Genomic DNA, 23730 nt, shown 5'->3' with positions numbered 1-23730 from the left:
AAAAAAAAAAAAAAAAAAAAAAAAAAAAAAAAAAAAAAAAAAAAAAAAAAAAAAAAAAAAAAAAAAAAAAAAAAAAAAAAAAAAAAAAAAAAGATAATGAATCTGGTTACTGTTATATACTGATTATGATAACAATGAGTTCTTCGTCCTATCATCCCTGCACGCATCTCCGACAACAACAAAGGGATGCTCTAGCTAGTCCTCAAGCTAGTCAAAGTGAGTTCTGCCAAACATGGTCATGCCAGATGTGCAGAGAATTTAAGTCTTTCCCGGGGGCTGATTCTCCTTCTTAATTGGTTGATGAGACAATGGAATTCCGCTGGACTCCTGACCTCCTCTAGTAGACTCCAGGTACTCCTTCCACCAGAGATTAAACGCTGTCACAAATGGACTCTCCTCATCGATCGGATAGGATTTGGCTGAGTCGATGTATCCAAAGCCCGAAAGATCTACCAAGTAAAGGTTGTCCGCCTGAGCATCGTAATGAAGGTAGCTGGGGTGCTGCTCGCTCATACAGTAGTCGTTCTTGCGCATCAGCCTGCCAGATTGTCGGCATCCGTTAGTCAAGAACGAACAATGCCCTGCAGTACGTGTAGTGAAGACAAATTCACTTACTCCAATAGATTCGCTAGCTTGGTCCTGATGCTCTTGCGCTGGCGATCGGTGAGATCAAATTGGATCTCGTCAACGTTCTCCCCAGGTGGAAAGTCCATGACGATAAATTCGAGATAGCCTCCAGGAAAAGGCATCCATTCAGGCTGATTCTGGGTCTCATGATTATGATACCTTGGCCCATATCCGTGAGTAGACAGGAGTTGTGTGAGCTCAGCTTCATGGCAGAAGTCCTGTTCGGAAAACTCCAATATCTCCTTTGGATCGTCTAGATCACAGTCTTTCGGGTCAAGCTGATAGCGTATCTTGAGCAAGTATTTTTGGTCTAGTCTCCTGGCTATTGCTTGAACCTTGCGTTGACCCAGTTCTTCATCGTCCTCCTCGGTCAACTGCTTCACCACCTTGAAATCTTCCCCTGCGATGTCGAAAACTCGGTCTCTAAAGCTGAAGCTCCACATGATCAAACCGCTGTATAATGCTGTACTAGCTGGATGGAGATGTAGTCCGGCTATACGGTCAATGAAGATGAACGCGTGGGACAAAGGATATGGGATTGGAGGATGGGAGTTGGAGATAAGTTGGTAAACAGTCTTCGAATGTGAGTCACCACCCGCCTTCATTCACTATGACACTCCAACAAGGTCATTATCCGTACGTCATCATAGGTTGCTTCATACTTATATCTATTTTCATCATGCCACATGACATTATAAACATCCTTACATTACGTGACCGTAAGCTATACACCCAATAAGCCTAGCTGTTCTTGTCTGACTTCACTAATTTCGCGCTCTGCCAGCCTCCTTCATTGTACGCATACTATGTGTAATTTCCTACAGAGACTGCTTGACAGTCTATGATGTTAACCATGTTCATAATCTCCATCGCTGTCCGCATCTGTAATTGTTGGGGCTCAACCCTGCCATGGCCAATCCAATGATAGCAATCCCGCGATGGGGGATCGCACAAACGATATTTACAACCGAGAAATAATATACAACATAGTACCGGGTGTAGTACTCTATATTACTAACAGGTGATGATTTTGGGGAAGCCCATCAGAAGCTTGGAATACATTGTATCCAATGAGGTCCTACGAAACTTACATTGAAAACTTCCTAATCTGAAGATCGAACTCCAGACTCTGCTGTCAATCGAGGAAGACAAAAGCCAAACCAGTATGCACGAACGATCCTGATTTAGCAGATAAGGGAGTGACTGGATGTCCTCCAACAGCCAGATCGAACTGAATTCGAAGTCACCTACCACTCCTTTTTATGTACTGCTAATGAAATACACAAAGTCAAGAGTTTTGTATAATACAGATACAACAGTAGAAGTAGCCATTTATTCACCAATCTAGGCTTCGAAATATTGCAAGATCCTGAGTGATGTGTCTTTGTAAGTTGTGGCAATTGCATGAGAGATGTATTCACAAATACACAACGCTTCTGGCAGCCGCAGGATGAATATCTCATTTCGTAGTGAAGATAGGTGTGAATGATGGTACTGGCTGTGAATGTCTCACATTGTCCTCTTGAGGAGGCAGCAATATAAATTTCTTCAGAACAAGAGAACTTGCCTTCCTTTCGTTCTTAAGCAGTTTACTCTGAGAGAAACCAGCTTAGGTAGTGACTCTTATTTTTTGCGATTTGGAGGCTACCCCTCAAAGCTCATATCGGTTGGAAGTCCCTGACGGAGTCTACATGGTACAACAACTGATAGCAACAGCCAACCTTCCGAGGTCGAATAACAGAATACCAATACATTCTATCTTGGGTTCCACTAACATCACCACGCTACTGCCCTTTATTATGTTCTATCCTTTATCCGGAGTGTGATTAAATAAAGTCATAAGGCCTTTGGATCCGGGCTTGCTGCCCGGCATATCTTGTGAAATTTGTGTTCCTTCCTTTGATCACCTTAAGGCGCATTCACATCAAGCTTTGCCGTGAAGATGCCCCAAATATCTTTCAATCAATTCAAAACCGCCCTCGAAGCCGCGGTACAGCAGAAAAGCAGTAGCTATTAAAATATCCACTCACTCACTTTGAGGTGGGAAAAGGACGACACAAATGCTGCCAGAGATACTGAGCATTTTCAAAGACTGCTAAAGGCTCTCGACGTTGCACCGGCTGAAGAGCTTGTAATTCAGTCTGATGACCCTGTTTATAGCATTACCTTCAGCACGGCCTGGCTCAACCTTGTCGGGAAGGCTGCAGCTAAGCCAGAGCGCAATCTAGTCATATTTCATTATGCCGGTCACGGAACAACAAGAGCGGGAAGCTTCGTTTTCGCAGAGACTAGTGCCGGCACTAGAGTTATTAATGCGGACCGCTCGCTCATTCAGCCTGTTACAGGATCTGATTATCTCTCAGATTCAAACAATACTGACGTGTTAATTATCCTCGATTGTTGTTGCGCCCATATTGCTACTCGCGCGCCAGCTATTCAACGCAGGACTGTTGAGATCCTTGCCGCCACTGGTTGCGATACACCCAATGCGAGGTGCGGGCCAGAGAATACATTTAGTGCTAAGCTTGCCAATGAGATTGCTACAAGAAGAAGGCAAGGCCACAAGCGAGTAGACTTTGCAGATGTATTCCAGAGTCTTAAAGGCCAACGTGTGAATAAAGTCTGGCCTACTTATGCAATGATGGTTGGCATGTTTTCGGTGGGTCTTGCACTTAACGGGAATCCTACCGTTGATATAGCTCCTATGCCAGCAGACTACCGAGCTATACTGAGTGTGAATATCTCCAAAGACATCACACCTGACGAGCTGGTGGACCTTAGCAGATGGATCCGCCAGCTGCCACCGTTTCCGAGCGTCTTCATTGAGACTCTTTTAATTCAACCAACATATCACTCTCATTATGCTGGCAGTAATCCTGAATATTGGTAGGCCAAACGCAAGAATACAAGGGACAAAAGCGCAACGCTCAGGTCCATATCTGAGCCTCTTTTCATTATTATCGATCGCCTACGGCATCTTTGTTGTCCCAGCCGAATCGCCAGCAGCTAATGCCCACCAACGAAGGTCTCACCAACGGAACATCCTCTCCTACCAATGTACGGTCAGGCGGTAACGTACAAGCTCAGGTAATTGGAAAATGGTAGTAAAAAATAATGGATATTTATTTTTTCGTGTCCGCCCGGCTGTTTTCTCTTCTCTTTTTCTCCTTCTGTTGCAAATGTCGTGTTCACGCGCAGAATACTAGTTTTCCCTTTATGTCTAATACCGGTCCGGCGTCCGCGTGCTTACTCGACGACGACGGCCAGCCTACAGACTGGAGTGCGAAGTCCGCTACTGTGGTTATTGCGAAGTGGTATATGGATTATCCCCCTATTATTTTGATATGTTGGCGAATGCCTATCACTGGCGGCTCGGGTATTCAGGATGTATGTCCTGACTAACGCCATCGCGCTGTATTTGCAAAGCAGCGGGGTCTGCTACACAAACAGCAGGCCGTCTGGAGCCACACAGTCATCGGGCCGCGCTACACAACAGGAGAACCAGCCCGCAAAGAGGTACTTAACAGATTCCATGATTTGATGGTAGTAGGTTTCTAAATACGGCTAGAAGCGAAAAGTCTGGGGAAGTGCACTAGCACTGGTCACTTCGCTATTCTTCGTTTACTGGAGTCTAATTAGAGATGGGTCTGCACTGTCTTTATTGTCAAGCAAATGCTGATTGATATCAACCTTGCAAGTATTAACATATGAACCTCGAAAAACTATCCGTCTCAAGATTTGAAAACTCAAGAATAGCGCCAAAATGCTGCATTGGGCTCCCTCTAAGAATTTGACTTAACTCTGGAACTATAGCATAACTGGTGTGCGGTTAATATAGAGTAACTGATCGTCATACTGCACTGTCGACTGCAACTTCTCAATCAGATCCTAGACATACGCCTAACTTCCAAACCTCTCCAGAAGCTTCAAATCGAACGATGTAACGTAGCTAGGACACGCGCTCAGTAAAATAACAACCCGACCATGCTCTCCTCAGATATTCCAAAATGTAAATACGACAACCTCAGATCATATACGAAGATGGAGCCAAACTATACATTTCAACAGTGCGATTGAAATAATCAAGTCGCTTGAAACTCCTATGCACCCGAAAATAATAAAGCTCCAGCGTCGGGCACGAGTGAAGACCGGCTAGACTGACATGCGCCACTCGTTATTTATTTAGGAAAGGCCATGGCGGGCTTTCTATCTCGACCTCTTTACATATGTAATTTAGGAACAGGACAGAATTTCGTTGACTTCATGCACCTCAGACGGTCGACAAATACGCACATGAATATGGTGTAGAATAGTATTAATCGAATATGGAAGGACCCTGAATTTCCCCGTTCAGCCACGGCTCGGATTCAAGGGAACGGCTCGGCCCGCGGTGGGCTTATGCGTGGGGCAGCCCTGTGATCTGCAATTGTGTCTCCGGTTTCGGTTCCATTATGCGAAAGCAACAGTCAATTACTTATTGGATTGATTTTACTCCTCCCTAAGACCTGGGACACGCGTCTTTGTGTACACGCTAGTATCTTCAAACATATTGACATAAGAACGTAATCAAATACTAATGCAGACATAGTATCCCAACGACAAATTATCGCATGCAGTATCAAGCTCCGTATTCCACTTGCGCAGATGCGCAAGCGTAAAACCCCTCCTCACTAGAAATGGACCAACATTTGTCTCCATTCTTTTAGGCTACTAGACACTTTACTAGAGCACGTTATTGGTAACGACACAGCCAACAGTCAAGAGCAGAGTTCACATGATCAGGATATAGTACGGGAATGACCTCGATCAAGATCATGTAGACTACTACATGATAATGTGTATGCTGTGTTCGCGTAGGGACCGCTCCTTGGCGAGGAATCAGTTGTCCAATAGATATAATTCTGAGGCGAGAGGCGAACACTCATAATAAGCCAATCAAGGACTATCGTAAGCGAGATTAGCAATCAAAACCTTCTAACGTAGTAAGGAAGAAGCGGAAGCAGCCGACAAGGCTGGGATCGTGGCTTCCCCTTAGCGCCTTGTCCACATTGGCTACTACTACCCCATAAGGCTAGATCCGCGCAAGAGAGCAGTCAGGGACCATTTGGCGCCATTTTGGGAAGTGAATGTAACGTTGCCCGCCGCGCCAAGCCTTGGCCGATGAAGGAGAGGCTTGGACTTTTCCTCGCTCCGCTCCGGTCGTTTGTTTAGACCCTCTTGGCGGGCAGGTGTGGCGCGCCATGTCACCTTGGCGGATGCGGGGACTCTCACCCCAATTCTAAGACCGAACCTGCGCTATCTACTGTTAGTTCGGACGGATGACTCGCTTGTAAGCCCTCGAGACCTAACAGTTGGTCTCGGCGGCAGGGGTCGGGAGATTACCTGCCTCGGACCCCTATTCCACTCCCTCGGCCCACACACGTTTCTTACAAATATTCTCTCTTTGCCTGTCTGACTGCCACTAATAAGGAGAACTTCCCAGCATCTGGAAGGTCTGACTGCGCAAGGGAAAGCACAACACCCCTCTTTTTGGCTGCTCTATTCCAGTCCTTCAACTTCCGCTTTTGTCTTGGCTCGTCAGACCCTTCAGTCATGCATTTCCTCCGACCCAAATGGTTCATCGTACTCGGGTTCTTTGTCACTACCTCGCCTGCGGTTGAGGTTGACTTGGTCTTCCCTCGCAGCGACGCATCATACTCACCCGCCGAGTGGTTCCCATTCGTCTTTGCTGTGCAGAACACGGAAAGGGCAGAGCTTCTCAATCTCCAGGTGACCTGCAACATCCGCAAACGCAATGCCACCCTAAAAGATATTGATAACCAATTATACCTCAATCATGACTTCAGTTGGACGAACTGGTCGGGCAGCGCAGACCCTTACCTCGCCTACAACTACATCCACAACGACTTTAACACATCCAATCATTGGGTGCTTCTGTGCGTGCTGAGCTGGCAAAGCTGCGATGTGGAGGCGCTGACCCACGGTCCTTATGCATATGGTGGAGTCTCCGACCACAACTATCGGTGGACGATGGGCTTCCATATCGACAATTCCAGCCTCAAAGAAGTGGATCTTGTAGGAGCAACCGCCAATGACACCTGCCCTGGGAGCCAAAATGCCATCTCCATCAATGTGACAGACAGAGTTATGAACTCACCCTCGTATGGCAATACCGCACACCGCGAAACGTGTGTTGTTACAACAAATACAACTGCCAGTCCTACGACATCTACCCCGGATCCCTGTCGCATTGCAATAGACGAGGATACTGCTGAGAGCATGGCATCCGTTCAGCAGCAGCGCTTCTGCTATCTTCCGGTTCCTCCTGATAACTGTCCTAAAGAGGAGAATGGTGCTACGCCATTGGCTGTACTTGGCGTAACTAGAATGTTAACGGCAATTGGAGCTCTGGGCTTTGCCGTCTTGTAGATAGACATTTATTGGTGTATAGTACGGACCAACGTGCTTTACCTTTGTTCGCGCTTACGCTTATCATCATTTCAAGACACTGCGGAATAGGTAGTCGACAGCAAAGTTTTGGTCAAGTATGTATGATTCTGTTGAAACGTACCATCTCTATACACAATCATTGAGGATCCGGCAGATCAACTGTAACAAAATATGTAACAATGTATCTGTTTGGGAGGTCGATTTAATTTCAGTTCGGTTTATATTGTTATCCTGGATTGAGCTCAATACGTAAGATGCCAGCTATTCAGGTCCTTCACTGTCTGAAGCAAAAAATGAGGCCCTGAATGCCGTCAAATCTCTCAAATATCGCAGTAATCACATATAAATCACGAAGCAACGCGTGCTACGACGTCGGAAAGTCGTCTTAGCATTCAGAATACGGATGATCCCTCGAAGGCCACGATCACACTGGTAGTAGTGGTAATGGGCATGAGGTGTGAACGAAAACAGAATGGTTGGAGAATTAGCGTATACTACAGCCTTGGCCTCTGCCACACGCCAACTGTGGGCAAATTAGATTCCTCTTGGCTTCTGCCTCCCGCTACCTGGCCATAGTGTGGACTGATATCACGGAGTCCGGCGCACATCGATCTCTCCCAATTTCTCTACTCCGATCCGTGCCTCACAAAATCAGTGCATCCTTTACAGTTTATGGTCAATATAGAGACCCACAGCTTACAGCACACGCGAGAGTTGACGCTGGAGGTGATAATATCGGTCCCTTCTTTGCCTGCCAAGCCCACTTAAGTGGGCTGGAACACTGCTGGACCCCCTTTCATCGACAAACGAGAATGTTGGAGGTTTCACATGTAGTGAGACACAGAATAGATGCTTTGCCGGCTGATGCATACAAACTCTTTCTCTTCTTTCTCATAAGACAGAATTCAACAATGACCTTGACGGTGTCGACATTGACTGGGAATATCCAGGGGCACCTGACCTCCCTGAAAACGACCCTGGCACGGAGGAAGACGGTCCCAACTATCTTGCATTTCTTGTCGTCCTCAAAAACCTCTTGCCAGGAAAGTCTGTTTCCATTGCTGCGCCTGCGTCCTACTGGTACTTGAAGCACTTCCCAATCAAGGACATGGCTAAAGTTATCGACTACATTGTTTTATATGACGTATGATCTCCACGGGCAGTGGGATGCGCATAACAGCAATTCACAGGAGGGCTGTGATACGGGCAATTGTCTGCGCAGCCAGGTTAACTTGACGGAAACAAAACAATCTTTGGCAATGATCACCAAGGCAGGTGTCCCCGGGGCAAAGGTCATTGTCGGTGTGACGAGCTATGGTCGATCCTTCAAGATGGCAGACCCCAATTGCTGGGGGCCGGATTGTCTCTACACTGGCGACCGCTTAAACTCTGACGCGAAGAAGGGAGAATGTACTAACACGGCTGGGTATCTTGCCGGTGCGGAAATCGACGAAATCATGAAGGATTCCTCTAGGGTTGTCAAGAGCTATGTTGACACAACCAGCAATAGCGATATTCTTATTTATGATAACGATGAGTGGGTCAGCTACATGAGCGCCGACACGAAAAGGACGCGCACTACCCTCTACAGTGTCTGGGGTTTGGGGGGGACATCTGACTGGGCCAGTGACCTACAAACCTATCATGATGTCCCCAAGCCGGCAACGAGCTGGGCCAACTTCATCCAGCTTGCCAAAGCAGGGGAGGACCCCAAGACAGACCAGACGCGTAACGGAAACTGGACCTCGTATAATTGCGCTGACGATAATGTGGCAAATCTATTTGATTTCACACCCTCACAACGTTGGAAGAATATGGACACCGATACGGCGTGGGATGACATTATCCGAATTTGGAATGAAACCGATCGCGAACGCAATCTCACCTTCATGCAATCTGTTGAAAGTACAACCCACTTTAAGAGTCAGGCTTGTGGTGAAATACAGTCAGGGAGCTGCAGTTCCATTGGTTGCGAAGACGGTGCAAATGGCAACCACTCTGGTCCCGCAGCCTTTTTGATCTTGTACTCAATGGCCGAAATTCACGGGATGTACAAGAGATACTACGACGGCTTATTCAACTCTCTCAGTATTGTCGGTACGGCCCTCGATGATATGGAAAACAAATTTGCGCCTATCCCACCAGAAGAAGACAACACCTGGCTCAATATCCTTATTGACATGATCACGCTCGGCGCCCTTGGCACTGCCGGGCCGCTGTTCAACACAATGTTGAAGAACCACGCTTGGTTTGCTGGCAGCGCCCTGGACAACGCAAAGGACACCACCATGACCCTCTTAGGACAAGGTACAACTACCGCCAAAGACGTACTACCTCCGGGTGATAAGGCCAAATGGACGCCGGAGGGACAAGATGAATTTTCTGCCTATCTGGGGCAAGTTGTGTATGGCTGGTCCAATATCACATCCCAGGCGCTTGATGACCTCTTCAGTGGAACCAACGAGAGCATGAACGCCCTCTGGGAAGTCATGTCAGATGGCAAGCTCATCGAGGGTAAGAGGGATAATGATCCCTCTTACACTGGAAATGTTCAAATGAGCTAATTGCCAATATTAATAAGTGCGTCATCGGCTTTGCCCTGCCCGCATTGTGGCGCCAAGCTGGATCTTACACTTTTATCCTCGACTCCGGTCAGTCTTGCGACGATAACCCGAACATCGGCGAGTACCTTGAGGATGATACGATAGACGCCACGGGTGTCTGCGTTGACAATCGGCAATACTACCTCGTATATCCGGACGGCGATGCCACCGACTGCACTTGCAAGATTATCAATGATTCCGGCCCCTGCCAAACAGTCTGCAAAGACAACAAATTCTCCGCGCCCAATGGAATCCAGTACATTTCCGGCGAGAATAGCTACTACGGCATCACGGCCAACGATCTGGTCAAGGGCTCTGTCCGCACCTGGATTGCTAACGGGAGGGAAAACGGCGCCCGCATAGCAGACCCAACCAACCACGGCACCATGTCCGACCTTATTGATGTGGATGTTACAACCCCCGGCTTCATGCGGATTCCTGTCTGCAGCCCCGCCCGCGCCTTTCAATCCTGGGACACGGCCGACAAGAACTCGAGCCCGAACTGGCCCTGCGATATCCCGCCTGGTAAGGACGAGTGCGGGGACTCGACCTTTGTCGACCAGACTAGCGATGCATCACCAAAGGTTGAAGACTGTCGCCAGATCATCAAGAACATAGAGGGTGATGCAACCACTGCTTGGACCACCCAAGTTGTAGGCCATAACCAGCGCGAGATTGCCAGTCATGCAAGCTGTCATTTTGGCGTCGAGGCTACCAAGACCAACGGCAATGTCAACTTCAAGGTCGGCGGGCAGGATGTCATTGATATTATCAACGATGCTATCGCCAAATTTGCTAGGGATGGGCTGGTCGGCGCAAAGGGTAACATGGATTGCAACGGTAATGTTAAGAGTGAACCGGTGCTCTGGGGGATTTACTAGGCATGTGTCAAGGCGATACCCTGTAACCCGAAAAGGATATGTCTGCATCTGTCCGGAAATCCGATGGAGTGATATTTTCAACCAGAATGTGGTATTATATATGTTGGGACACATATTTCTCCGTCGCCTGGCTAGCCAAGAGCGGTTTATCTTTTTTTGGTCTAGCGGTTACTTAGTGCTTCGACAATATATGTATAGTAGATGGTATTAACCAACTGCTCAGTAGCAGCTCCATAAACCACCACCGCGAGACGTACAGAAGCCTTTGTTCCCCAGAACAGCTTATACAGATTTCAAAGAAGCACCGACGCGTTCACTATTCAAGAACCACCCGTATCCTCGGCCCCAGAAGGACCTTCACATACTTCTCATGCAATTCCACCACAGGTGCAGGTATTTGCAGCTCTCTTGTCACTGCAAAATCCTGGAAAACCAGTAGTTTGAACCCAAACTCAACTACAACTCTGCCCGTGAACGACAGGGAGTAGACATTTTCTGCATTGTTGCAGCACGAATCGCCATTTGTGGTAGTGCGCAGATATACGGTTCTTAAGAGAGGAGATGATGGGGTGGGCATTGGTCGCTTACCCCATATACAGCTACTTATGCAGGTAAGCGTCTTGTTCTACACACAATGTTAGAGAACTAATTAAGCTAAAGGCTGTGTGGGGCCCCCGTTCGGGTACACTAGTATTACAAATTTACAATACGCCCCATGTGTTCCGCTTTCCGGTGGGTTAAGATCGCCCGACGGGTGGATGCGGGCTAAGAGATCCATCCCGTTGTCGTGCATATCCGGCTAAGATAAGATGAGATGGTGGTGACCCACTATCTAGTGGATCTGCAGGGTCCTTTATGCGGATTAGTATGCGGATTATGCACAAATGACCTAAATGGGGTTATGCCGATGTGTATGCTAACATTGACAATCTCCGATCTCGCTAAGAATGTTTTCCATGCTCATATTGATATTATGGCCAAGGCTAATAAGCAAGTATCACATTGGTTGCTCTAGTGACCATGTACCACACATCAACATAACGAGTCCGTCATTTCGACTTTCTGTCTTCTGCGTTTCCATGTCTTTCTTTTCTTGCCAACAATAAATGGGCGATTCCTCCAGACTAATGCACTATCCATCAGAGGGATTAATTGCCGCTTTGAATCTACTCATCGGATCATACTGTCTCCTCAGAGCTTGCAGCTTAGCGAAATGCGGGCCCCAGATCTATAGTCGGAATAAGCAGCCGGTCGGATATCAGTGATATCTTCTATCTTACCTTTTCCGCGTCATGGAAGTCTTCAAAACCATTAGGCAGGTAGTTCAGATCCGCGTCTTCCCCCAACACTGTGGATCCTGCCTTGATAGCGAGTTCTCGTGCAAGGTTCTCTTGCTCACGCCCCGCATCAGAGGGGCAGCCGGTCCCCAGGAGCAAGATATGCTTGGTGCCTGGAGGTCGTGGCCAGGCGCAGCTCGATACTCCCCCGCCAGGGTCGCGCTTGTCTAGTCAGTATGGTACGCTGATGTCCCAGCGAGGTTATCAGGTTCTTCAGCTTACCGAACTCAACGGCTCGAAGATGAGATAAGTGCAGTCACCGAGCGACTCGTCCAGTTTTCCGATATTATCAGACCACTGGACAGCATTGATAATGGTCTCCTTTGAAATTTCTTGCAGAAGCAACGGCGACCAGAACTGCTTCATGGTGCCTTTGACAATATGTGCCTTGTCTGGTCTGATAGTTAGCATCCATTGACCAGTACTTGCAAGAATGTAAACTTGCCCTGTAGATCCACAACTCCAGACAAGGTCGTTACCTTGGTTTGATCAATAGATCCGGGGATGTTTAATGCCCATTGGAAGTTGGTCCGACCATGCGCTTCTCCGCAGGCATCAAAGGCATGAAGTACCAGCATATCTGAAGCGGCTCCAATGGACTCTAGTAGCCGTTTTCTTACGACGTATAGAAACATTGTGATCTTTGGGTCGAGAGGCTGGTTAACGAAGTTTGCCATCCCATTTGCAACCACCTCGAGCTGCTCCCTCGGTATCAGGATTGGGCCGGCCCAGATATTCTGCGGATAAGGGAACACTCGCAGCACGACCTCGACGAGGACTACACCTTGGGTGTTAGTAACCATACATTTAGTATCGCATCGAAACCTTTTGGATTGCCTACCCCCAAAGCCACCTCCCCCACCACGGAGTGCCCACAGAAGATCCGGCTCGCTGGAGGCCCAAACAACCGAGCCATCGTACTTCACAACTTTCGCATCTAGCATGTTCGCTGGGTCTGAGATACACCCGTACTCTCTGGAAAGCCATGAAACGCCACCACTGATGATAGTGCCTGCGATGCCCACGCAAGGGGTACGCGCTCCCACGACTTCGTTCATTTTCTGTCAGTGTCCGGCCACGAAACACGTACATCGCGGAAAGATTGAAGTATTATTTCTTACTTCCATAATTGGGTGCAACATCGCCCAGCTTTCGGTAGACATCCGACCATGTCTGTCCAGCTCCGATCGTGGCCAGTTCCGAATGTCTGTCAAAGTGAAAGCCATCGAACGCCGACATGTTCACCAGCACATCCTTTGCGGATGCGGACATGAAACCATGCGCTGTCCTTCGACGTAATAACCTACAGTCTCTAGTGAAAAACACAGATTCGTGAGTGGAAAGCCGACTGTATCGGGAAGTTGGCCCCGCAGATCAGTTATTCGTTACCCTTCCAGTTCGGAAGGCCGGACAGCAGCGCAATAACCCGTTGGCGACGGGTCAAAACACTTCGCTGTGGATCATATATATCTTCCTGCGAATTGCGATAGAATTAAATCCCATACTTCTTTAAATATATTTCACCGATCGGGCGTCCCACAGCAGACACCTGGCAAGATGTCAAACTTTCTCGTTACTGGCAGTTCCCGCGGGCTAGGATTAGAGTTAGTGAGGCAGTTAGCTGCCCGCGCCAGCCTCGAAGGAGGACTAGTTATCGCAACGGCGCGGAAATGCAGCCCAGAACTCATGCAATTGATCACGCATTCTGATGGATGCGTCGTGTTCGTGGCTTTGGATATTTCTGACGAGTCAAGAATTGCCGAATCGGCTGAGGAAGTCAGATCAGCCTTGAACCAGCAAAGCCTAGACATGTTGATCAATTGCGCTGGTGTCCATAGTGAGACGCATGGCAAATTAGCGCTAATGTAAGCCTGATGACCTTGGTTCCGTGGGTGTACTTCAAGCTGACACCAAACCGACAGGTCGGACCTCGAATACCAATTGTCGGTGAATGTAACTGGAACGCATAACGTTCTTCGCCACTATCTTCCACTCATGCAGAACAGCAATGTCAAGAAGATCATCAATATGTGAGTATCATGCCAGAGGCCTGAACCTCATTCCCTAGCGGACACTCATAATTCAAAACCACAGTTCGAGCGCATATGGTTCAATGACCAGTGCACGCGCAGTATCATACGCTCCTTGCCCAGCCTACAAGATCAGCAAAGCAGCACTGAACGCTTTAACCGTCCAGTATGCGCTGTCCTACGAAGAGGAAGGATTTATCTTCCTCTCAGTCAGTCCCGGCGTAAGTCACTACTCCCCGATCTACTGAAAGGCCAATGCCGGAGAAGCTAATAGGACCCCTCAGTGGCTCCAAAGCGACATGGGTGGTAAAAATGCCGACCTGACCGTGCCACAGGGTGCTGAAGCAGTCTTGAGCATTTCCCTGTCCGCCGAACGTACGGACAATGGTCGGTTCAAGAATATCAGCGTCCCAGGGTGGGAGGCTTATGATGGCCAGGATGTACCCTGGTAGTCCAATATGGCCAATTCTTTTTCTTGTGTATGACTAGTATTATATCAATATAGAATAGACCAGAACTCAGATTTTCGCGCAACTACACTTTCTCGGATCGAACTTGGCTAAAAAAACATTATCTTGCTATGCTGAATGGAGTCGACTCTTCCCGACGCACTGTGTGGATTACCGTCCCAAGGTAGTCTTTTAGTTCGCTCGGCATCGTCAATTAGTTGGTTAGACCGTAAGAATGCAAAGTGAAATTATATAGTACCACAAAGTATGTGGCGGGGGACTGGCGCTTTTTAGTCAATAAGCTCCTGACGAGTGGGATGCTCAGTCAGCAAGCCAGCCGGGTGGTTGATTTTCCCTCCCGGCTCCGCACCCTTGACACACAGCATACCTTAATACTATACCTGCCTGTCAATTCTATTGTCAGTCAGCCTTGAAAACATATAAATTTGCCATAAAGCTTACTGCCCATGTCGGAAAGCCTCACGTTCTCTGGGGATATCCTGCCCGCGGTATGTCTTTGATACCCCTAGGCCGGAATGCTTTGGTAAAGCAGTAGACGCTAACTAGGAGGGAACAGTGTGACCTATGTCATTCCAAAAAGGTTGCAATATCATGATCACCAAGCTAAATTTAGAGATTGAATCTGACCATAATACAATAAACCTAGATAAAGTGTGATCGTCGAGCGCAGTGCGCCAATTGCGTAGATGCCGGTGTGGAATGCCAACGCCGGCGGCGCGGACGGCCACCCAAGAAGAGAAGCCTCCAAAGGTTTGCTGTCATTTAAGTCTTGACAAACAGGACTCTCTGAATATGAAGTAGCTAATAAATACTGGCAGCGCTCTAGGCCCTCAAGAAAATATAGTAACATTTGAAAGACAACCGCCTCAGACACAAAGGTAAAGTGAGAGAGCTTGTCGGAGTCGTCTTTCTGTGTTCGGAGTACTGAACAACTACAGAGGCAAGAGGCAATCAGGCCGCAGGGCAGTGACAAGGAATCTCAATAGAAGCCCTACTCTAGAGCACAGCCAGCTTGACAATCAAGTTTCAGACTCAAGGGAGCGATCCCCGACCACAACTGCGCAATCGACACCCAGCGTCGAGGGCCCCAACTATCATGCAATCCAAGCAAAGAACATAATCCAATTGGAACTAAATGATTCAAGACATATCAATCGTGGCAGGCAGTCCATTCTTCGCTCTGCCCTTCAACTGGTAAACAGAATTGCCGAGAGTGAGCCTCAGCATCCCGACGAAATCATAGAAGAGCCTCAGCCTAGCGATCCTGCTCTCACGATTCCGGATGCACCGCCTCGAGAGCTTTTGTTTATGCTTCTGAAAGGTATGAACTCTTGACCCTCTCGTGTCTAGGCTAGAATTAACGAAATAAGGGCCGCCGGAATCCATATGCATACAGTGGCCGGATCACATCTCGCGCAAGACTTATGAAAAGATGGCTACGGCCTTGTTGGAGCATGAGTCTCGACTCCAAGGTCAATTGTTTCATCAATACTGCATATGTATATATGTGAAAGCAATATTCCATTTATATCAGGCTTCACGAACTGTGGACAACCCGCTTCTCAAATCCCAGTTGTCCCAGTCTAGGTCCATCTACATCACAGCGACAATTCGAAGCATTGAGAAACTGAGCATACTCAAACGGCCAGATCTCTCCATCATACAAGCTCTACTATCAAGTGTAAGTCTCTGGGTTGCTGACTTTTCTGGTGGAAACTATTTCATTGACATTGCCTAAAGGCATTACTTATGCAGCACCTGGGGAGACTAAATCAGTGTTGGATCCTTACCTCTTATGCTGCCCGACAGATCGCATCCCTCAACTACCACAAGATCCGCAGGATACCAGCGCACTCAGACTTGGAATTAGAGGTATACAGTGTTGTTTACTGGTGCTACTATCTTGATCGAACTCTGAGTTCGCTTCTTGGCTGGCCCCCTTCATTGCCTGATCTCGAGGTCTCCCCGACAGATCTAATTGTGCTAGACCCATGCTCGCCATACGATACCCTTCTGCATGTCTTACTTGATCTCGCACAGGTCCAGGGAAAGTTACACGGAATATCTTCCTGCGCGAAGAATGTGTCGAATAGCCAGGCTTTGGAGACTTGCCAGCTACTTGAATCAAGGATGCAGAGCATCCTTCGAGAAATGCCGTCGGTAGGTGTACCAATTTTCTAATATACAGTTGCTTTCACCTGACACAGCCTCCTTCAGAGCCGTGACTCCCTCCCAAAAATGGTACAATATGAATGGGTTGCGGTCGACTTCTGCTACTACGCGATTTTCGTCGAGATCGACCGAACATGCTTAAAAAGCTCGTTTAGCCCAGCCATACACAGAGAATGTCTCGTACATGCCCGAAAGTCGCTTGAAGCATTTCACTTTCTCCAGCAGCATCCGGAAGAAATGCCGGGGTTTGAAGAGCCATATCCATCATTTCTGACATGGTGCACTGATAATCCTAGATATATCAATTTTCATTTTACTGACTATTATACAGGACTTTGTTTTTCTACCCGCTAAGCGCCTTCTTTGTGGTCATCTGCAATATTATCGGAACTTTGGATCATGGCGATTTTGAACTGCTTCAACAAATAACTCAAAGTTTGTCACAGTTCAGGCAAGATCCACATCTTGGGAAACTCTTGAACCTCCTCCAGTCGCTAGAAGATCTGTGCGAGCCGCTGTTCCAAGGGGGAAATTCTGGCCCAGAGAATATGTCGTCAAACCTTGGAACGTCCGGCCCGAATCAACTAATCGAACCTGTCACTATGGATGGAATTCTTCCGAGCGCCTCCTTCAATAACAATTTTGGGCTAAGTGATGAACCGATACCAAACCCGGACTTGGACGCCTCAGCCGACTGGCTGATGTGGCAGCTCTTCAATAGCCAGATTCCAGCGGGTTGGCTTAGCACTGGCGATGACCCTTTCGAAATATGAAATAATTATAGATTTCTCTCAGTAAACACAAAAGGAGTTTTAAGATCCTGTTCGCTCTGACTCCTGAGGGTGGCCAGGGTCAGTCAGCCGGAATAAGAGTTGTTGTCCGGCGCTCGGCTTATTACCGTTTTCGTTCGGGAATCCGATGGCTCGGGCATATCGCTATTCTATTTTTGGTTTAGCTCCAGTCTACCTTGTATAGTTAACGAAAATGTTGGAAATTGCTTTGACACAATACTGGCATTCAAAGTTCTCAAGTACGTATCTCATGCACTCCAGACAATTTTGATTTTCACATACAGGCCGGTTAATAATCATACAGCCGCAGCAAGCGCCACCACCTAACAAGAGTGAATAACAAATCATCGCAGACAATGCACTCAGATAACGACGGAGGATTCACCGTCCACTGCGACAGCCTGAAATGGCACCCTTTGGCCCCGAGCGTATTCATCAAAATTGTCAAGCTTGTTTCAGAAACCGGAGAATATACGATCATGGTCCGTGCCGAACCCGGTGGACTGCTTCCTCGCCATCGGCATGTTGAGAGTGCGGAAATTTATGTTCTGAAGGGCAGCGGTGCCCATCCTCAGACTGGCGCATTTGTTCAGGGGGATTATATTTCGGAAAGCAAGGGGGCCGTTCATGATCCCCTTCCCTTTGAACATGAAACGGAGCTTTTGATGGTTAGCAGAGGGCCTTCGGTGTTTTTGGCGGATGATGGGTCGGATTTGTATACAATGGATGTGGCGATGTTGCAGGATATGCTAGAGAGGGCGAAATAGGCTTCAGGTATTGGAGTTGGCTATCGTGTTGAAAAGAATATCAGTTTCTGGGTATGGATTATATGAATGCATCTTTGGCTATTATAATGTAGGATGCTCAGTTCATCACTAGTTTCCACATCTGTATAGTGCTATGTCTTATTAACTTACTTATCTCTCGCTAATCTCTCACTACACTCTCACTACACTCTCACTACACTCTCACTACACTTTTATTTCTGCCAGTTTACCACTTTGATTCAAGATTGCGCATTATATGATCTTACTTACCATATAACACAGAATACATTACAAACTAAAGGTTCTTCAGTGTAAAATGCCATAGCAACCTGAGTTGCCCTATAGAGTAAATGCTGAAATCTAAAATACAACAGTGGTAGTGTTGACTTGAAATTTCATTGATGTACTCAGGGCAATTCCAATCAGGCAGTTCCGTTGCGATCCAATGCAGTTAGAAAAAGCTCAATGAGCTGTTCACAGTTAGTATATACGGCTGCAAAGGATGCAGATGCACTCACCTTGCCTGTATATTCGTTTTCTTTTCCAAGCTTCTGGCAGTCTGCCAACCACTTATCCAGACTATCTGGAGAGCAGTGTAGCATGTCATTAATTGAAGTATCAGTTTCCAGTTCGCTGACGAATTCTTTTCCCCTTCGGCTATTGCCCACTCGAGAGAGAACGAAGAGTGCTGCTTTGTCACCATACTTTTGCAGGTCCGCTGCTTTCTTACAAGAGCGGATGCATGATTTGAATGTCTCGCGACCTTGGGCTGAAGGTATCTATTTTGTTGAATCCAAAATATGTCAGCATGAACGTTGATAGCCTCACGTTATTGTAATATTGAGAATTCCTTACATCGGCGTCAGTAAGCATAATAGTAATCACTGGCCGTTTAAGTTCCCCCGCACGGGCCTTTCTCATGATCATAGGGTGGATAATATCTTCATTGACAAAATCCCCTAGCTCTGGGCCGTTCCTGAACCTAAAATATTTGGCATTCTGACATATCTTGTCCACTTGATAGCCCTCAGTGATGTTCTCGTACAGATCCTTTCCGTCGTGGTTGGTATTGAGAAACCGGATCGTTATTCCCTTTGGTAGGAGAAGCGAAGAGATCGTCACAAGATGCCGCAATGTCTTTTTCATGGCATCTGAGTAAAGAAGCATGGATTTACTGTTATCTATCATACGAAAAATTATGTTAGTCTATCACAGCACAGATGGTAATCAGCTCTCCATCGGCAACAACTCACCACAGACAATGACCATATCAAACAATGCCAGTTCAACCATAGCTTTTTCCTTCCCAGCAGGAATATTGTACGTTTGGACAATATTCATCATCTCAGCTGCTGCTGTTCGCATCAGCGTTTTGATAGTCTGGTCGTCTATGGAGAAGCCGGAGTAGTTATTCGTGATGAAGGCCATCTGAACACATTGCCAGTGTTAATAACCCCGGTAATAGTCAATCCCGAAGGGCATTATACTTACTACGCCCTCCACATGGAAGTTCTGCGAGGCATCGTTGTTCGTCGTGGAATTTCCACAATTGTTGTTCGTAGTGTTCCCGCAGTTCGTGTTCGTGCTGTTGCCGCTGTTATGGTTGAACGTCGAATTAAGGGCAGATTTTCTGTCACTTTTCGTTTCAAATTCCTGTTCTGGAAGATCGTGTGGTAAATCGGGTTTTCTTTGTTGATATGCTACTGCTACTGCTGCATCATCCTGGTCGTCAGAGCGTCCGCTCGATTCCACGTTGCCATTACCTTCCCCTGATGATAAATCTTGCCCTTGGGATATGTCCCCGTACGAGGTATCCGATGGCCCGGAGGTCAGCTCTGGCGTGGCCCTTAATGGCGCGTCAATCTCGGAGTTCGAATCAATGGGAATGTCCGCAACAGCAACGTCCGACATAACCATGTCATCAGGTGTGATATCGTGCACCTTTGATGTAGGACTTCCACAGTCGAACTCCTTGCGACTTTCCTGCCCCTTGTCCACTATCAAGCGTGGTGGAAAGTCTTTCTTATTTTCCACCGCAAGGTGTTTGTGATGGTGGCAATAGAAGCCGGAACTTGTGGCACGCTTCTTGCATCTACCCCCATGTTTTGCTAGTGCTTTACACTTCCTAAAGCGAAGCTTTCCGAGCTTCCTCTTCACGCGGTAGTTCATAGTTCAAGGCGTCAGACAAGTTGGGGGGGAAGGGTGGTATAAAACTCGTTATAATGAGAAGGAATTGATGGAGAGATGATCGGTCGTAACAAATGTTGGGAAAGTAGCCTTCTTTTACATTCTGTTTATGCTCCGAACCTCACATTTCTAAGCCTAGTCTTTAGCGGGGTGGCTTATGCTTGTTCGTGGTTGCAAGCCTTTGACCATAAAAACTTGGGAGAAGAAATCATGAAAGTGAGTGAATCTTGTCCGAAAAGCGAAGGACGACCAAGAGGTGTCAGCTTAGCCACACTGTCGTAAATGATAGTAGAATCAGGCAGCGTAAACTCTCACATTATTTCCCCGATAGTTCAGCACCATATCTGCTGCGAGAAGCCGTCCTCGGGAGGGTTGCGGACAAGACTTTTGCTTGTAGCGGTCGATTACCCGTCAAAACCTGACACCATACTTACTCGGGGACATCACAATTACCTTCGGGGTTAGTAGATCCCCGATGTTGATGACGACAGCTGACAGGAAGTCACATCTTGAGATGGGGGAGAGACTGTCTGTCCTGCCGCAGACGGAGAAGTGGAGTGTCAGCTCAGCCCCGCCTAGCACCTGTCACATAATATGTCACCAGATCTTGCAGCTAATCCTGCACGAACATCCTATATTTGTAATTAGTGCCTCCGGTCTATTGATTATGGATTCGCATTCATGCAAGTTTGTGGGTTGACCGCTTCACAAAGAATAGGCAGTGATGAGGGGTCTTTTCATTGCAGCTGTCTCGCTGTAGACCAGCTGAGGCTTGTCCACCTTAGAGCCTCATACTGCCAACTCTGCGGTCCATAACGCATCTCTTTACATGATTCTAGGTATACTTTTACTTGTTGACTGACAGAAATAAGGCTCGGAATTAGTTCCATTTGCGTGTAGGATCACCACTCCGCTAACATCTAAGCAGCTGTAGCATACAATACAATTCCTTATTCCCTAGCTTTGGTCGGACAATTGTGAGCTTACTACAAAGCTTTCATGCAATTGCCTCATGACTTCCATAACATTGGTCAAAGAGAGAAGCAGCTCTATAAATCCCGTATCCTTCATTGGACAATCCAATCACCTTCCTTTCCGTCCTGCCACGCACTTTAGCACAATTATTATCCGTAATCCAGAATGGAGGGCTCTAAAACTAACACTAGACAACATGACCTCTTGCTAAGTACGGCACTCAGAGTTCAAGTGTGCCACCATTTCCACCCTTCACATTGCCCGAAGTCTGCACATGATGGAAACCTCTGGTGTGATACCCGGTCTGATGAGCGTTGCCTCCGGAGACATTGATGTTCGCGGTCTCAACAAAGTTATGTTCTTTTGCAATGGAGATTTTTCCACCATCTCCACCGTTAACATCGCCTCCGGCAGCTCCAGTCCTCGAGTTGAAAAGGCCTGTGCTAATTGCTTGACGCCCAGTGGCCTCGGCACCCCTAGACTCCAGGTCGCCGTATTTGCGAGTGGTATGCTCAGACATGGTTTGGTTTGATTGCTGAAGTTGGAGACTCAAAGTAGGAGAGGAAAGAGGACGAGAAATGTAATGAGACAGTAGAGAAAAGGTTTTCGAGGTTGGGTTAGGTGTGGCTCAATGGCTACTGAACGGACAACTTGGAAAAGGTGATTTGACCTTAGAACTATATGTTATTTCTTTTATGCATTGACTTTGGGCCGCGGGGTATTTCTGGCCAGGTCGATGAGCTTTTTCAGATTTACTGGAAGATCGCGGGCATCATTGAACAGTGCGTGCATGTTTAGGACGTGTCTACGGAGTGGCCGTGGAATAGGAGATGTCAATTCGTCCGAGTGATCGGCGTGTCAGAGACAGAGACATATCCGATCCACTCCCCACCGCCATATTGGTGCTATGACATGCAACATTGCCCGAGCCATCAAAATATGTCATAACCAGCAGCTAGATGCATATCAGCTGAAGGGGTGGTCTGCTTGTTTCGGTAGAGATTAACAGGCCATGACTCGACATAGGCAGCTAGTCAGCACATCCTTGTAACCCAGGACTGACCAATTCTTCTGATGATTTGCTTTTCTCCATCACACTTACTGTAGAGGCTAAGTGTGGATTCAAAGGAGAGCGGCAAAGGAGTTGATTATCTCCAGTCAAGGACAGAATGTGCTGTTGTATGTACTAGGCAGTTTCACTACACTTAAGGGATCTATGTACTTTCTGTTACTGCCCTAATAAATGGTGGATGTAGGGCTGAATCAAGCTCAAAGCGCAAGGCAGTGAGTTTCATTTCCACTGACTGCCGTTGCATCATCCGATGTGATATCTGTTGCCAATGGATATGTTCATCGGGGCTGTGCGAAGTGGGCACAGCAAGCCGAATCCCCCGCGGCATCTGCGGCCCTACTGTTGAGTTGCCTGGACGCCTCGTACCCATCGTCTCAATCCTTTGCCACTCAAGCAGCCACCAGTGCTTGTGTGCAGCCAGGCTTTTGCAATGATGTAATGAGATATCTGTCTATAAATTGAACCAAAGCATCGCAGGTGGCAGGCATTGGTCATTCTTCTCATAGTATCACCTTTCCTCTCACTTACTACTCCTTACTCATCTAACCATTTGACCTGATTCACATTTTTGCACCACACTATGACTTACGGAGGCTGGAAGCCAGGTAAATCTGACACTCCAAACCCATGGGCCTGGAACGGGGGCTTCCCCAACAGCGGAAGCCACAATAACTTCTCTTGGAACAACAACACCGGAAACACCACCTCGACGAACTGTGGCAACACGACATCAGAGAATTGCGGTAATACGACCACCAACTACGACAACAGTAGGAACATGACCACACGAGCCGATACCGCAACCGCCTACCACTACATGAATAGTAATAACAGGAACATTCGGACGGGTAACATCTCGGCTAATGGAGGAAATGCGAGTAAGGGGGGTGATACAGGAGGCAGATCTGGTTCTGGTCATTCATCATCTAACACGTCGGATAACGTTGTGGGTGGTAGTGGTGGGCATATTTCTTTCGGCTGATAGACTTGCTTTTCAAAACGGTTAGTATGGTCCGGCTACGTGATATTGGGTATATATGTTTACAAGATTGATAGGGCTGAAGGGCTTTGGATACTTCTTATATTGATTGGCATTTCATGGCAAAGTATGCTCAAAGGGCTACAGACCAAGGCTAGAATGAGTCGCGGCTATAACTACTCGGTAGAGAGCTAGCAGGTCTTATAAAATGTGCGCAGGGATCAGGAAATACATATCTCTGACTATTATATTCTTTGACGTACTTAGTACTTTGGGATGCTGGGATCTATATACATTAGCGTCTGACACGCGCGTTTCCCAACAGTGTATGCTTTTGTCATGAGTTGCCGTTCGCGATGATTTTATCATATTTTCCAAGTGAAGCTTAC

The 23730-nt window shown here is 47.3% G+C and overlaps 9 protein-coding genes across 9 annotated transcripts; 5 read left to right on the top strand and 4 right to left on the bottom strand.

The window, feature by feature from the left end:
* Positions 1 to 102: 102 nt before the first annotated feature.
* BDQ94DRAFT_138720 (uncharacterized protein) lies at positions 103 to 1217 on the bottom strand. Its single transcript, XM_026765289.1, has 2 exons — positions 616 to 1217; positions 103 to 538 (listed from the first exon to the last, which is right to left on the bottom strand). The coding sequence occupies exons 1-2, from the start codon at positions 1068 to 1070 to the stop codon at positions 259 to 261; spliced, it is 735 nt and encodes a 244-aa protein (XP_026629221.1). The 5' UTR covers positions 1071 to 1217; the 3' UTR covers positions 103 to 258.
* Positions 1218 to 2569: 1352 nt separating this feature from the next.
* Positions 2570 to 7056, top strand: BDQ94DRAFT_157741 (uncharacterized protein; the record flags this gene model as incomplete). Its single annotated transcript, XM_026768797.1, has 9 exons — positions 2570 to 2617; positions 2678 to 3497; positions 3940 to 3941; positions 4267 to 4324; positions 5210 to 5281; positions 5342 to 5415; positions 5589 to 5609; positions 5698 to 5828; positions 5979 to 7056. 9 exons carry the CDS (start codon positions 2570 to 2572, stop codon positions 7054 to 7056), a joined length of 2304 nt encoding a protein of 767 aa, XP_026629220.1.
* A 465-nt stretch (positions 7057 to 7521) lies between these two features.
* BDQ94DRAFT_157740 (glycoside hydrolase) lies at positions 7522 to 10561 on the top strand (the record flags this gene model as incomplete). The annotated part of the gene is made up of 4 exons (XM_026768796.1): positions 7522 to 7552; positions 7980 to 8209; positions 8241 to 9563; positions 9638 to 10561. 4 exons carry the CDS (start codon positions 7522 to 7524, stop codon positions 10559 to 10561), a joined length of 2508 nt encoding a protein of 835 aa, XP_026629219.1.
* Positions 10562 to 11693: 1132 nt separating this feature from the next.
* BDQ94DRAFT_167817 (uncharacterized protein) lies at positions 11694 to 13170 on the bottom strand (the record flags this gene model as incomplete). The annotated part of the gene is made up of 6 exons (XM_026770901.1): positions 11694 to 11789; positions 11842 to 12060; positions 12121 to 12285; positions 12378 to 12676; positions 12740 to 12946; positions 13020 to 13170. 6 exons carry the CDS (start codon positions 13168 to 13170, stop codon positions 11694 to 11696), a joined length of 1137 nt encoding a protein of 378 aa, XP_026629218.1.
* Positions 13171 to 13455: 285 nt separating this feature from the next.
* On the top strand, positions 13456 to 17343 carry BDQ94DRAFT_185379 (fungal specific transcription factor domain-containing protein; the record flags this gene model as incomplete). Its single annotated transcript, XM_026774863.1, has 10 exons — positions 13456 to 13763; positions 14052 to 14103; positions 14213 to 14368; positions 15085 to 15148; positions 15179 to 15241; positions 15399 to 15719; positions 15769 to 16079; positions 16139 to 16558; positions 16616 to 16848; positions 16926 to 17343. The coding sequence occupies 10 exons, from the start codon at positions 13456 to 13458 to the stop codon at positions 17341 to 17343; spliced, it is 2346 nt and encodes a 781-aa protein (XP_026629217.1).
* Positions 17344 to 17717: 374 nt separating this feature from the next.
* BDQ94DRAFT_167815 (RmlC-like cupin domain-containing protein) lies at positions 17718 to 18128 on the top strand (the record flags this gene model as incomplete). Its single annotated transcript, XM_026770900.1, has 1 exon — positions 17718 to 18128. One exon carries the CDS (start codon positions 17718 to 17720, stop codon positions 18126 to 18128), a length of 411 nt encoding a protein of 136 aa, XP_026629216.1.
* A 422-nt stretch (positions 18129 to 18550) lies between these two features.
* On the bottom strand, positions 18551 to 20297 carry BDQ94DRAFT_167814 (uncharacterized protein; the record flags this gene model as incomplete). The annotated part of the gene is made up of 5 exons (XM_026770899.1): positions 18551 to 18598; positions 18647 to 18907; positions 18984 to 19309; positions 19382 to 19556; positions 19620 to 20297. 5 exons carry the CDS (start codon positions 20295 to 20297, stop codon positions 18551 to 18553), a joined length of 1488 nt encoding a protein of 495 aa, XP_026629215.1.
* A 1213-nt stretch (positions 20298 to 21510) lies between these two features.
* Positions 21511 to 21810, bottom strand: BDQ94DRAFT_167813 (uncharacterized protein; the record flags this gene model as incomplete). Its single annotated transcript, XM_026770898.1, has 1 exon — positions 21511 to 21810. One exon carries the CDS (start codon positions 21808 to 21810, stop codon positions 21511 to 21513), a length of 300 nt encoding a protein of 99 aa, XP_026629214.1.
* A 1132-nt stretch (positions 21811 to 22942) lies between these two features.
* On the top strand, positions 22943 to 23344 carry BDQ94DRAFT_167812 (uncharacterized protein; the record flags this gene model as incomplete). The annotated part of the gene is made up of 1 exon (XM_026770897.1): positions 22943 to 23344. One exon carries the CDS (start codon positions 22943 to 22945, stop codon positions 23342 to 23344), a length of 402 nt encoding a protein of 133 aa, XP_026629213.1.
* Positions 23345 to 23730: the final 386 nt, after the last annotated feature.

Source organism: Aspergillus welwitschiae (assembly GCF_003344945.1).
Source record: "Aspergillus welwitschiae strain CBS 139.54b unplaced genomic scaffold BDQ94scaffold_7, whole genome shotgun sequence".
In the NCBI taxonomy this organism is placed as follows: domain Eukaryota; kingdom Fungi; phylum Ascomycota; class Eurotiomycetes; order Eurotiales; family Aspergillaceae; genus Aspergillus; species Aspergillus welwitschiae.
This window is presented reverse-complemented; position numbering and strand designations above follow the sequence as displayed.

Bases quoted from the DNA above. Each gene is read 5' to 3' on its own strand.
- BDQ94DRAFT_138720 (XM_026765289.1), bottom strand. From the start codon at position 1,070: ATGTGGAGCTTCAGCTTTAGAGACCGAGTTTTCGACATCGCAGGGGAA. The intron at 539-615 runs GTAAGTGAATTT...ACAATCTGGCAG, and splicing joins AAGCTAGCGAATCTATTGGA to GCTGATGCGCAAGAACGACT.